Here is a 14,899-nt window from a genome sequence, read left to right as displayed (position 1 = left end):
AATGTGCTTCAAAGAGAGCGACAAATCTCGGTGCTTCATACTGAACCTTTTGTTTCCGTGGCCATGTTTTAAAAGTCATGGTTTCTTCAGTTGTAATAACGGTAATTTCGAAGAAAAATGATTGCAGCAATTTTACTAAAATAATCCTGTCGGGCTGTAAGGGGGAAAAACTGCTAAAGGGTCCTGGTGTTAACTGGTTAAAGGCCCAGTCACACAGGCCCCGAAAACGAAAACGAGAAGGATAATTTAAGCGCACGCCCTCTTACACTGACGTGACTAAGAACTTTTTGCTCAAGTACTTTCCCGAGTTCTGTGACAAACATCACAAGCGTATTACTCTGATGATTTTCTCTTCAGATGGTGGAGCGAGAGACGTATTCTCAGAGACAGAGTCTTCTGGATGAGTTGCAGACGTTGAAGAAGAAAGAAGCTGAGTTGAAACGAGAAGCTGATCTGAACAAGAGGTAAATAAAGAAATAGGAAACAGTGGTAGAATTAACAATTGAATTAAATAACAGGTAATAAATCACTGGGGGGAACTGTACGGTAAACTATATTAAATTTTGGGGGCGAACAAGTAAGTCTTCCGAAATGTCATTTGTACCTACAACTTTCGGATTAATGTTCCTGGTGCTCCATCAACTGAGCTATCCATCATCGGGACTGGGGTCGATTTCACAAAGAGTTAGGACTTGTCCTAATAGGAGACATACAAATTGCATGGATAGTCTTAAGTTAGGATGAGTAACTCGTCCTAACTCGAGATAAGACTAGTCCTAACTCTTTGTGAAATCCACCCCAGATAGCTTAGTTGGGAAAGCACCAGCATCAGGTGCATGTTAATTTGGAGGTCACAGGTTCAAACCTCAATCTAGTAAAAAAAAATATAAGGTTAGTGGTTTGTTTTTAACTTTCATGTTATTTGGTTGTTGTTTTTTTTTCTTCTTTTTTGTTTTCTGAGAAAAACTGCTTACCAATCAAAATGACCTATGGTATCGATGCAAAAACTAGTTAATGGCCTGATGTTTTGACCCTAGTCTAGCGAAGGCTAAACATCTAGCTCATTTATTGTAAAACTCGGAACTTACTCATTTCTTTTAGAGCTATGATGCTTGAGGAAGGACGGAGGAAAGATATTGAGGAAAGTCTGAAGATTAGAGAGGCATCGTTGGCGACGATTGAAGAGACGTATGAGAAGAAATACAAGACACAAATTAGACAGTAAGTTGTTATAAGATCGATGAGTAGTCTGTGCTGGTCACTGAAATTAAAAGTTGTCCAAGTTGCTACTTGTGATGTGTCATGGCCAAATGGTTAAGAACACCAATCTCAAGCTCTGGGCCCAATGTCATAGAGCTGAAGCACAAAATTTTGCTTAAGCAAGAAAATCCTTGCCTAGTAAAATCAGATTACCGGCAAAGACTCCCCTCAATTGTTATGCTAAGTAAACAACAGCTAAATACCAATCACAAGCAATGTGTATGGCATGACATTTTGGCCAGTAACATGTGTAAAATAAGTGAGCTATTTTCGTGCTTAAGCAATTTTTTTGCTTAAGCAGCTCTATGAAATTGGCCCCTGGTATTTCTGATCAGCTGAGTGTGGGTTTGAGTCTGAGGCACTTGTGTCCTTGAGTAAGATACTTTGCTAATATAACTTTTTCAGATGAGACATTAAGCCGTAGGTAACGTCTACTAGCATTGACGTATGTGACATAATGTGTTTAGGATTTAACAACTTATCAAAACAGTAGCAAGATTGATAACATTTCTGAAAGTTCTGTACTGATGAAGAAGTCAGTTTCATTTCCATTAGTAAATCTCTTGTTATAAAATAGGGTTTCCAAAACAGCAATTTGATAAATTTCAACTTCAACTGAGTTTTTTACAAATAAAAAAAAATTTGGCTGTGGTGCACCATTATGTCAGTTTGTGGCGTGACTGATGAATTATGAAAGTTACATTTTCTTGTTTTAATCTGTTGCAGAAACGATGCAGAACAACAGGTGAAACTCTCCGAGAGGTTACAAGACATTGAGAGAAGAGAGGCTAGACTAAGAGGTATACATCTTTTTATCATTCTTAAACTTTTAGAAAGAGATTGGAAATAGAGTTTGGAATTAGGCTCTTAAATTAATGAGGACATTTTATTTGTATACAGTTGCCAACGTGATGGTTAAACCGGTTTGTTCACTTATTGTGTAATCATGACAATATAAAAGCGTTGACACATTCTAAGTCATATGGCGTTGGGAGGGGGGGGGGATGTGAGGGAATCTGACAAACTGCTCAAATTTGAACCCACAATTTCTGCATTTTAGAACAGATGTCTTGGCCAATAAACCAATGAGCCTGCATGACAGCCAGGCATGATCAGAAACATCGTGACTAAAGAGCCTGAAAAGTCTATCAAAAGCCCTGTTCGCATTGGACTTAATTTGGATAAACTAACCGAGCCAATGGGTAACTTACCCATTTTAAGTCCAATGCGAACAGCCCAGGAATTTTTCCTCCCAGGTAGTTTACCCGACTCAAATGGGTAGTGTAACCGAGCCGAAAGTGCCCAGGAAGATTGACCAGGTCAGTTCAACTGAGCCAGAAAGTCCAATGCGAACGCGACGACTCGGTTAAATCTCCCATCCGTCCGTGACCCGAAGAAGCTGACATGTTTTGTCATGGAAGAATACGATTTTCGTGATTATCAAACTACTCAATGTTACGCAGGGGGCCAGCTCGGTTAGTTTACCCACGGTCTCAGTTAGTTTACCCGAGTCAAATAAATCCAAGTGCGGACGGTGGGAAAGTTAACCCATCGGAATGTTACCCAGCGTCATGGTTAAGTTACCCAAAATATTAATCCAGTGCGAACACGGCTAAAGCCTATTTCATGTGTACATGTAGGTCAGCCGTTGTTCTCAATCAGATGTTCCTACTTTATTTTGTTTGCACGGCTGCACTTGTTTATGTGCACCTCTAGGTTAATTGTTTTTAACAAAAACCATGATGGGATCATTGCACTTGTTAATATTTTTTCAGAGGGAAAAAGTCACTTAGAACGTGAGAGTGAGTTACAGAGTAGTCTCAAAGAAGAGTTACAAGAAAGAAAGAGCAGAGTTGCAGAGCTTGAGGTACACTCATTAATTCTTTACAAAATTTATTTTTAATTTTTTTTTCCAGATTGATTTTCAATATTTGTGTAACTTTTAAAAGGCACTAGACACTATTGATAATTACTCAAAATAGTTGTTAAGCATTAAAAACTTACTTGGTAATGAGCAATGGAGAGTTTGATAGTATAAAACATTGTGAAAAACGCTCTCTCCTCTGAAGTTACGTAGTATTTGAGAAAGAGGTAATTTGTCGCTTGAATAATCAAAAGACTTCAGACCTGAAGCATTGTATTTGGCATCTGAAAGCACACAACTTGTGCAACAAAGATGTTTAAATGTCACTATTCTCTTGCAACTTCGACAACCAGTTGATGCCATCTTTTCACAGATTTGTTATTTTATGCATATGTTTACAACAAGCGTGAATACTTGTCTTTGACAATTACCAAAGGCGTCCAGTTCCTTTAATAAAAAAAAATAATGGCCTCTCGTACTCTTTTAATTAAAGTAAATAACAAGGCATCCCTTATCCTAACCCTAACCCTAACCTAAATACTAGTAGGAAGCAACAACTGGAATCTTGGCTCTTTGCAAAGAGTGATGACGTCTATGCTTGGGGTACAAATCCTTCAAATTAATTGCCATAAATCAATGTGTTCATCACGCGTAATGCAGTGTCTGCAATGCGTAAAAAAATAAAAAGCACGCCAAGCATGGCACGTAATCTAGCGATAGGGCAGTAGACAGAAACATGGCAGTGGTACTTGGCGTGTACATTTTAACGTGTTGTGCACTACGCACCTTGTAAACCATTACATTGGTGCTACGTAAGTAAATTGGTCTTACATTTCGAACATAAATCCACTTTGTAAACCTTGTAGAAAATTTAATGAGCCCTTTGAGATGCCCTCAGGCGATATAGAGCGTTGTATAAGAAATGTGTGTTGTTGTTACGAAACATGCATGAGGGACAAATAAATCCTGCCCCGAAGCCCTAATCATGGCAACCGTTCTGGATGATATAAGTCATGTCTTATTAATGTGGTTCTTACTCTTTGAGCCATTTTTTCTTCAGTAAGTTTTAGTGTTTTAGTTAGTGTTTTAGTACATTTATAATCTTGGTATACAACTGACCTGCTTTTTTTTATGTAGTTTCTTTGTAAAAATAGGTTGTTTTTTTTCTTCACAGTGCATCGAGGGATCTATGATCCAGAAGTGCTGTTTTATTACTATTATTATTATTATTATTATTATTATTATTATTATTATTATTGTTATTATTATTATTGTTATTATTACTATTGGTGTAATTATTATTATTGGTGTGCTTGTGGGCTGTAAATTTTATTTTCAATGCTTTAGTATGCCCTCATAAATAAGGGTCTCCCACATCTTGTAATTGTTTGTAAATCTTTACTGTTTTATCAAATTTGTTTTTCCCTTTTTTGCTATCATTGTTTTTGTCATATGTTCAGTTTTTAACTGCCAGGGTTTCTCTTTTTTAGCTGGTTTATTCCATAGTGGGGTTTCAGTGTATAAGAGGGTTCCCCCCAACACCCTGTGCATTTTTTTAAGTGTCTTTTAGTGGTTTATCTAATATTTATTTTTACTTATTGTCGTCTTCTTATATAATGTTCCTTTGTACCCCGCGGTGGTGCTATTTTTATCAATATAGTTATCTTGTAATGCCACATTATTCAGCTTCGTGCTGCCAGTTGGTTTTTTAATAAAAATGAATGAAAAAATGAAAAAATGAATGAATGATGATGATTAATGGTTAAAGAAGATATTTTTTCTTCTTCAGGTTTTATACCAGCAGGCTAGGTTTGAGTCCGTAGCTGTCAGTAAAAGGAATGAAGTATTAACGGAACGACTGAGGGATATGGTTGACTATCAGTCAATCAAAGAAGACAATGCTGTACTTAAACATGATCTGGATAGGGATAAAAGGTACAGATCATCAGAATACTTGGTCTCCAACCTTCCCCCCTGACACTTTTCCATTTTTTTCACTTCCACCTGGACAGGAATATTTTCATGAGTTTGCTGGAACTATTTTGTTTTTGAGAGTATCGCTGGCACAAAGAAACCATGACTTAACAAAGCCAGAAAAACAAAGCAACTGAATTCGTTTTTCTCTTTTGAGAAATTACCATAATCATGCTCCCTGAATCATAAAACCTTGGCCCGTGAGACAACCCAACAGTTGGGGTCCATGGCTAAAACCAAGGATGAAATCTCGGTTTGGAATTTTGAGAAAATAAAAAATCTTAAAGAGATTTTTGCTTTCATTTTTACAGGAGACTCAATGAGCTACTTCATGAGCAGAAGAAAGAACGAACACGTAAGTACATCTGTTTCATCTGTTTCAAAATCTCAAAAACACGACCAGTACCACCTTACTACCAAAATGTCCATACATGTAGGTTAGTTGTTTTGTATAGATCTACATTTATATAGGATGTAGACTGTTGAGCGATTCAAGGCCCATGTCATACGAGGCAATTTACAGACGAACTGGTCCAGGCAATCTCCAAGAAGGAAAGACATTCACATTTGAAGGTTCACCTATTTTTCTTGGGGATTGTAAGACATTGTTTGGAAAGTTACTAAATGAGCTACCAAAGTGGTCCTGCAGTATGCACTGCAGTTGGTTGCCTCCAAGATTCCAGTAAAAAATGCCTCATGTGATTGTTAGCATAAAAACTTCCTTGATAACAAGTAATGGGGAGCTGTCGATAGTATAAAAAAACATTGTGAGAAACGGCTCCCTCTGAAGTAACGTAGTTTTTGAGAAAAAAAGTTATTTCTCAGTAAATCATACCAAGCACCTTAAAGCACACAACTTCGTGTGACAAGGGAGTTTTTTTATTATTATCTCGCAACTTTGACGACCAATTGAGTTCAAATTTTCACAGGTTTGTTAATTTGTGCATAATGTTGAAATACACCGAGTGAGAAGACAATTACCAAAGGTGTTTATTGTCTTTTAAAAAGAAAAGGTAGATTTTGCCTTGATAAGCACGTATTACTTTTTTTCCCCGTTTAGATGAAAGGTTTCTCAGTTGAGTTTGATGTTTTTCATTTCATGAGACTCCTGTGTCTCATTAGTTATTTAACGTTATTTTACTTCATCTCGGGAAAAAAGAAGAGATTTCATCTCATTATCAAACGCTGTAATTTGGTTATTGAAGTAGGCAAGCCAAAGAAACACTACATGCACTGCACCAAGAAACCATTGAGTTTGAGTGGTTGGGCTGGGAAACAGTTGGGCTGGTTGGATGACAATTTGCAAATCATTTTGAAGGTTACGCAGTAAGATGCGAATATGTAACTGCAATATGCTACCTTACAGTAGCGTTTGTGCTGGTTAGTTGAAGTGTGTGTTGAGATAAGTTGGCACAATCTTAGGTGTGGCTCCTGTTCATTTGGAATTCATTCAGTGAAATACAGGTAGGTTTAGTGGCTGAATTTAGTGGCTATTATATTATCTGATTTAAACATATTTGATGTGCAGGAGTATTATTTTGTTTTTTTACTGATGTTTGATACAAAATAATAATCGTGGCTTCTTATATTGGGGTCATATCTGTATCTCAGTAATGCTGAAGGCGCTTTATAGCATTCAGTGTTTTCCTACGAGGTCTACTTTATTGAAGTATGAGACCAATTTATTCCTTTACATAGCACCAGGTTATGGTTTACAAGGTGCCGTGGCGCAATATGCCGCCAATCATTAACACTGTATATTCACTGCTTGCTGATTGCTGTGGGGGAAAAAACCACAGGCCTGCAACTCTGGTGGGATTCAAACCCTCGACCCCCCCCCCATGTTCTTGAGCATGTGCCAATTTCATGGCTCTGCTTACCATGGTAGTCTGTGTTTACTTTACGCCATGCTGCAGTCAATAGAAATAGGCACTCTACAGAGCTCCATAAGGGGTCATTCAAAATAGTCCACATTAACATTTATTAACGTTTTTTGTTTGTTTCCTTTTTCCAAAATTGTTTTAAATTGCTTCATAATCTATACACTGAAGACCAAAGCAATGCCTCAGATGAATCAGAAGTTGCCCAGGATGTCTAATTTTAGAAGTGTATAATTTGAAAGTTAGGGCGTTCAGAATAGTCAATGCTTTCAAAAGCTGGCCAGGCTGGCAAAATTTTCAACATTCCTGACTAAACTACAAAGTTGTTTGTCTGAGCCAGGAAAGGCCATTGAAAACTACTGACGCTGGAGATTTTGATCTGAAATATCTGATTCATTTGAGGCATTACTTTGTTCTTCAGTGTAAATATTATATTATGAAGCCATGCAATATTAATTAAATATCAAAATGTGGGGTAGGTGGGTGGGTCAAATTACCATTGACTATTCTTGATGGCCCCTATTTTTGATTTCGCTGTGGAAGTGTCGTGGCCGAGCGGTTAAGAGTTCCAAATTCAAACTCTGGTGTTTCTGATCAGCAGAGTGTGGGTTTGAATCCCCAGCTGTGACACTTGTGTCCTTCAGCAAAACACTTAAAGGCAGTGGACACTATTGGTAATTACTCAAAATAATTATCATCATAAAACCTTGATTACGAGTAATGGTTAGAGGTTGATAAACAGCTCCCTCTGAAGTGACTAAGTTTTCGAGAAAGAAGTAATTTTCCACGAATTTGATTTCAAGACCTCAAGTTTAGAATTTGAGGTCTCAAAATCAAGCATCAGAAAGCACACAACTTTGTGTGACAAGGGTGGTTTTTATTTGTTCATTATTATCTCTCAACTTCGACAACCGATTGAGCTCAAATTTTCACAGGTTTTTTATTTTATGCATATGTTGAGATACACCAACTGTGAAGACCAGTCTTTGACAATTACCAATAGTGTCCACTGTCTTTAACCATTGCTTTATCCTTCGGATGGGACGTAAAGCCGTTGGTCCCATGTGTTGTGTAACGCATGTAAAAGAACCCATTGCACTTATCAAAAAGAGAAGGGGTTCGCCTTGGTGTTCCTGGCTGTTGCTGCTAAAATGCGCCATAGCAACTTGTAAACCCTAGGGTCTCAGAATTCATCATTGCAATAACCCATCTTTTTTTAAAGTTTGTATATACTTTGTTGGCAGATACGTGCGCTGTATAAGACTTTGATGTTATATTATTTTTATTTTTATTTTTATTATTAAAATTCCATTCATTTTTTTTATATTTTTTTTTTAGTATTCTTGAAAATCATTAACCAAGTTGGCTGCCTTGCATCATTTCAGGTTACGAGGAAACAATAAGAGGTGTGTCAGAAAAGATGACACAACCTTCTCCCCAGGTTGTGACGCTACAAGCAGAGCTTCATCGAGTTCAAAACCAACTGGAGCAGGAGAGGAACTTATTCCAGCACAAGGAGGCGCAGTACCGGTCAACGGCAAAGGAAGAGGTACAGTAGAACACCACAATACTGAGCAACTGGCTATACCGAACACGACCTCTGGCTTCAAAATTATTGTACCCAAAACGAGAGGGGGGGGGGGGGGGGTGGGGGGCATGGTTGGCTTGTGCTTAAAGCGCTCGCCTCTCACCAAAGTGACCCTGGTTGGATACCAGGGCCGTATGTGAGTTGAGTTGTGCGTTGGTTCTCTGCTGTGCCACGAGGGTTTTCCAGACCATCCGGTTTTCTTCCCTCGGGAAAAATCTAACACCTTTGATCTCTGGCTGTGCTCCGTGGTCATAATGGAGTGATGTGGCTGGCTGCCAAAGGCGCCCTTACATGTCTGCTTCTCGAACACGTTGTAGCAGCGTCCTTCACAATTAAGCTCTTAGCTGTGAGTAAGGATGATTAGCCTCCCAAATTATTGCTATTATTATTATTACTTTTATATAAGACGACTGTTTGCCACAGGACATAACTTCCCGACAGACAATTTTATTTTTCAGATAATTTTTGTATGTTTAAAAAAAAAGCAATTGAAAGTGAACAAATGGCCCTGTACGACTGAGATTGAGAAGAGTTGCAACGCAGACGAGACTGGAATGTATTGGAAATCATAAACTTAGTAGAATAAACCAAAAGAACACTTTCTCAAGATAACCAAGGATAACCCAAGAAAAGCAGTAACTGAGACTTCCGCTTGGGATCTTAGATGACCGAGAAGACTGAGGTCATCTCATGACAAAAGCATTTGTGAAATCAAATAACGTTTGAAAAACTCTTTGGGTTACAGGTGGAACGAAGCACTGAACTTAGGAGAAGATTAGAAGAGCAAGGAAATCAGATGAAGGAAATGAACAATCAGATTGCTGATCTTAGAAACATCTTGAGACAGACTCAAATGGCTTTGAGTAATGAGATATACCGTAAACCAGCTCCAAGGACAAGTCCTCAAAGGTAATTACTGTGCCAGTGTTTTTTTAAAACTATTTTCCTGCAATGTAAAAGACCAGGGCCCAATTTCATGGCTCTGCTTACCGCCAAATTCTGCGCTTACGATCACCATTCTTCGCTTACGTGCAAGTGCAGCGCTGAATTTCTGCACTAGCTGCGTACATGTAAGCGTAGAATGCCTAGTAACGTGGAGTACGCATGCGCACAAGCCAAAATCGCTGCCATCTTGTGAATTACGTTTGACGTAAGCATAGCTCCGCATACCTTGCAGTAAAAAAATACTCATGATGTTTTTGACTTTTTTTCCACTCTACCGCGTGTAATATAAAAGTACCTAGTCCAGATACTTAAAGGTGGGGTACTTATTTGGTAACTAGGGATGCCATTGTGAGTGGCATGGTTGGCTTGTGCGTAAAGCGCCCGCCTCTCACCAAGGTGACCCCAGTTCGATTCCTGCCAGGGCCATATGTGAGTTGAGTTGTGCTTTGGTTTTCTGCTGTGCCACGAGGGTTTTCCAGACCATCCGGTTTTCCTCCCTCGGGAAAAATCAAACACTTTCGATCTTGTCTGTGCTCCGTGGTCATAATGGGTTAATGTGGCTGGCAGCCAAAGGTTCCCTTGCATGCCTGCTTCTCGAACTTGTTGTAGCTGCGTCCTTTGCAATTGAGCTCTTAACTGCCAGTAAGGATGATTAGCCCCTCAAATTATTAATTTTATTAATATTGGTACATGTACTCTCTGTCACCTCGCTATGGGTGGATGTTATGTTCATAATGAAAATACAGTGACTGTTGTTGCTTTCACAGGTGACTCTTATGGTATCTTTCCTTATAATTGTGGCTATGGATTCCTCTGACAAATCTGCGCCAAGCTTGTTATCTCCGACTCTTATTTTCATTGTCTCTTTCCAGACCTTATGATGCTCTTGAACCAGACGGTGCTTACAATGACAGTCTGCTTCACCAAGCAGATTTAGAACAACAGATACTATTGGCTGATGAGAGAGGCAGTCAACCAATCATGATCGCCGATGATGATCAGTCTAAGGTGTCCCCGAATACCTCATTAGCGTTTCTGGAGGAAACAAAGGCGAGATTTCAACAGCTTGAGAGAGAGGCGGAGGTATGGTTAAGTTAAAAAAAAGGGCAGTGGCCTGGTGACCAGTCTTTTTTCTTTGTCTTTTTTCTTCCACTCTGTGCTTTTTAACATGTGTTCTGCGCCTTTGATCATTTTGTATGTAAGTGGCGCAATATAAGTTTTGAATATTATTATTATTATTTATAAACAACTCAAAACTCTTGTTTTTGGTTAGGGTCGCGAAAACACTCAGCAGGAGTGTTTATCCCTCATAGAAGGTCCTCAATTTCAAATTCTGTTTGTGCAAAATTGTAATTTTATTCCTTTTTTTTCTTTCTTGTTGTTAGTCTCTTGAGCATAACTATCAGAATTTCCAGCTCCGTACAAGCGACATGTCAGCCTTACCTGTAAGCCCCGTCAAAAGATCCAGCCAATATAGAGCAGACAGGAAACCCGCTGCAAGGGAGTCGGCAAGTCTTTCTATGCTCAGTAAACAAGGTAGGCGCTTTGGCTTCTTAGTGTCGCCTGTTTCTAATGTATTATGGTAATTAAAGGCAGTGTACACTATTGGTCATTTACTCAAATGGATTATTAGCATAAAACCCTACTTGGTAACGAGTAATGGGGAGCTGTTGATAGTATAATACACTGTGAGAAACGGCTCCCTCTGAAGTAATTTTCCACGAATTTGATTTCGAGACCTCAGATTTAGAATTTGAGGTTTCGAAATCAAGCATCTGATGAAAGCACACAATTGCGTGTGACAAGGGTGTTTTTTCTTTCATTATTATCTCGGAACTTCGCGACCGACTGAGCTCAAATTTTTACAGGTTTGTTATTTTATGTATGTTGAGATACACTAAGAGAGAAGACTAGTCTTTGACAATTACCAATAGTGTCCAGCGTCTTTAATTATGGTAATGAAAATGTGGCTCTTAGGGAAACCTAGGGGAGTATACCGCTGTGCCTCATAGTTCTTCTGGTAGACCATCTGCCCGGATTGGCAAACGTCTTCAAATTCCAATGAGGACTATTTGAGTCTGTGTCTCATCTCTTGTAATGAAAATTTTGATTACATGTAGTTGGTGACATGTTTCTTTTTTTTGTTTCGCTGCGTTAGTGCCCACAGAGATATTTGGTTTTTGTTGTTGTTGCAAAACATTTTGACTTCTGCATTATAATTTTTGGTTTTTTTTTTTCAAAATATAGTATAGGTTTGGGTTTGGAATTTTTTTTTTTTTTAACCAAAAACTAAATCTTACTTCAAACTTGGTGGGAGGATGTACCTTTGGTAATTACTCAACAAATTAATGACCGTAAAATTTTACTTGGTTAGCTGTTGATAATACACAGCTTGTTGTGAAATTCCCTTCAAAGGATCATGGTTTTAGAGAGAGATTAAAGAACAATTCAAAGTAAGAAACATTTCATTCCCAAACAGTATTCCTCAGATTGTGTGTTTTCAATTATGGATTATTCTTCCTGCATGTACATAACCGCTCCCAATTTTTGGCGATATTTCAAAAACGCTACCACATTTTGGTTTAAATTTTTAATAGCTTGGTTTTATTGTATTTCTATTTTTTTGTAGGATTTAAACAATATAGACTCCTTGCGTGATGTTGTGAATGGGATTTCGATTGTGAACACTATATATTAATCAGGCATGCAATTTCCCGATGAGAAAAAAAAGGGGGGAGATTTTCGAAGGCACAAAAAAACAATGCATGCGCAGAGCAAGGCAGCCAAAACGCCAGGGACATGAGAGAGATCCATAATGGTACCCTAGAAAATGCAACTGCGCCCCGATGAAAACAATATTACCGTTATTTAAATCAGATTTTATTTTTATTTTTTTTTTTTTGGTGGGGGGGGGGAATAATTTTATGCAAATTTCTTACTTACTTGGGAAATGAAAGTTAGTTTTTCTCAACTTAACCAATTCCTGATGCTTTGACACCTTTCAATGGTCAGTGAGTGTAACTTGTCCTTGCCTGCGCGCTGTACATGTAGTTGATTTTCTTCTTGCAAACCATACCACTCAATACTGGGTGCGTTCCACTGTTTTTTCGACCGTACACTAAGCTATTAATGCAGTGGGCATAGGCCAGATCTACAATGCGTTACACAATGCATTGTATTTGAGATCGCGTGATTGTTTTTGAGGTTGTTGAAAAAACAATAAAACAGCGGATTCACCACGGTTTTTTATTTTTTGGGCAGATCATTTTTGTTTTTAACGCGGAAATCCGCGGAAAGGCAGAAGAATTGCATGCCTGAGGGTTTGGGTGGTTCTGAAAAGAACCGTTGGTTTCAACTCGACGTTATCTTCTGGAGAAAAACTATTTCTCAAATTTCTGGAGAATTTATTAATTTTTCTCCAGAAGAGGATTAGAGCATACTGACTGAAACGTCAAGTTGAAACCAACGGTTCTTTTCAGAACCACCCCAACTCATTTAGAGATAGTCCTTCCATGGTGTTACCGCAAAACCTTTCCATATCGTATTTCCACCATGCAAAGTTTCAAATCCTACTTAAATATCAATGAAGATAACATGGAAAAGATTAGTATGTGTGTATAAATAAAAATTAACCTTCATGAAGGAAATATTGTCTTACTTGATTCTAAATATCCCATGTTGTGATTTACAGTGAGTACCGACAAGGGATCAATCAAAAACCAAGACGTGCAGCCGTCACCTATTATTGATGGAACTAAGAGCCAGAGGAACTTTCGTCCAGTGGATGAGCTGGCTGAATTCCAGAGGTTATCGATACAGACTAATTCAACAGATGGTCAAGGCGGACATGAAGAAACCGACCCCTTGAGGATGTAGGTTATATCTGTAAGATTCATAAATAATAATAAAAGTTGCTTCTTATATAGCGCTCATACAGTATTTTCCTGCAAGGTATGTTGGACTACGTTTGAATTATGAGGCCTACTCATTTTACGTTTATGTTATGCTTAGCTACTTTTTGTGATTAAAGGGACACGATGCCTTGGATCTGGCAGGTTATTTAAGTTTAAGTTTCATTAAAGTATTATAAAGTGCATATGGTTAGAAAGATGTTTTCAAAGTACTATAAAGATCCACACAAAATATGCCTCGAAATTGTGTGGTTTTCATTTTTACTTTGCAAACTAACACGGTCTGCCATTTTTGGCGTGCCGTGTTAGTTCACACTGACCAACCTGCCCAATCCAAGGCAACGTGTCCCTGTAAGCAATTCTGTAAAATTAGGCCCTTGTAATTAGTGTCTGAACATATTTTATTTTTCAACAGGGGTCTGAAGGGGAATTATTCTCCGGCAGGTTCAAGTTCAAGGAGAAGTTCCCCTCATCAAACCATGGACCTCTCAAATCATTTTGAATCGCCGACGATGGTCTCGAATCGGCGACCGCGGCGCAGTGAGACCCTCGCCTCCATCCTACCGCCAGCGACTAACTATGTCTTTACAACTAAAGAAAGATTCGCTGATAGCGAGAGTATAACTCAGTTGATTGATAAGCCTGCGGATGCTGTCCAAGAAGGTATGTATAACAATAAGAAGGAGAAGAAATATAAGAAGAAGAGGAAGAAGTATAGAGACCAAACCGGCTCTTCTAAAGGCGGGTTTATAGTCAGACACACGATGGTCGGGAGATGGAAATCTTGACGTTTGATATTTAAAAAAAACGCAGTTTATAATCATCGCTGAGGCTTAAAACCTGTGTCTTTTTATGATCATGCATCAAGATTTCCATCACCCGACCATCCTGCCACCGACTATAACTATTCATTGCACAACACGACGGACCTACAGTTTTTGGTCCCTGATGAATTTATGGTGAGAAGTTTAGAAGTAAATCTTTGATTTGTGAATAAAGATCAAATTGTCAATCAATAAACCACAAAACTGTTACAGGCTGAATGGCTTCTTACTGGCACCCCAAACATAGATACTAACAACAATTGTTAGGGAGATATAATCAACATAATGGCTAGGCATCTCAGTTGGCAGAGCATCGTACATTTTATACATAGGAAACAGGTTCAATTCCCGCTCTTGTCAATTTTGTCAGGGTGTTTTTTTTTTTTCAATCCAAAAAACATGTAGATGTTACTGACACATTGTGTGAGTTTGGTTTCACTCCTGAGCTAGGAGCTTTGTTAGACTGGCAACTATATCCAATGCTCAACTGCCTTTTAAACCCATGCTTGGTTATCTTGAGGGTGTTGTATGCGTGGTTTAGGCTAGTTGGTCATGGGCATTTTTGGAGCTTGTATGGCCCATGTTTTTCATCGAGAGTGTGGTTCCCCCTGATCCAAATGTCGCTGAAAATCTGGAGCGGTTATGTCTACATA

At 38.6% G+C, this 14,899-nt stretch overlaps 1 protein-coding gene across 2 annotated transcripts in view; it reads left to right on the top strand.

The window, feature by feature from the left end:
* LOC139935686 (centriole and centriolar satellite protein OFD1-like) overlaps nt 1-14,899 on the top strand; it is a 28,322-nt gene that overhangs the window by 7,293 nt on the left and 6,130 nt on the right. For both annotated transcript variants that reach the window (XM_071930216.1, XM_071930217.1), the window contains exons 10-21: nt 358-464; nt 1,102-1,221; nt 1,987-2,060; nt 3,036-3,127; nt 4,914-5,059; nt 5,410-5,453; nt 8,364-8,527; nt 9,312-9,475; nt 10,384-10,594; nt 10,897-11,047; nt 13,203-13,383; nt 13,838-14,085. In XM_071930216.1, coding sequence (XP_071786317.1) covers nt 358-464; nt 1,102-1,221; nt 1,987-2,060; nt 3,036-3,127; nt 4,914-5,059; nt 5,410-5,453; nt 8,364-8,527; nt 9,312-9,475; nt 10,384-10,594; nt 10,897-11,047; nt 13,203-13,383; nt 13,838-14,085 — 1,702 coding nt within the window. The remainder of the gene's footprint in view (nt 1-357; nt 465-1,101; nt 1,222-1,986; nt 2,061-3,035; nt 3,128-4,913; nt 5,060-5,409; nt 5,454-8,363; nt 8,528-9,311; nt 9,476-10,383; nt 10,595-10,896; nt 11,048-13,202; nt 13,384-13,837; nt 14,086-14,899) is intronic.

The sequence above is a fragment of the Asterias amurensis genome, chromosome 4 (assembly GCF_032118995.1).
Source record: "Asterias amurensis chromosome 4, ASM3211899v1".
Taxonomy (NCBI): Eukaryota; Metazoa; Echinodermata; class Asteroidea; order Forcipulatida; family Asteriidae; genus Asterias; species Asterias amurensis.
This window is presented reverse-complemented; position numbering and strand designations above follow the sequence as displayed.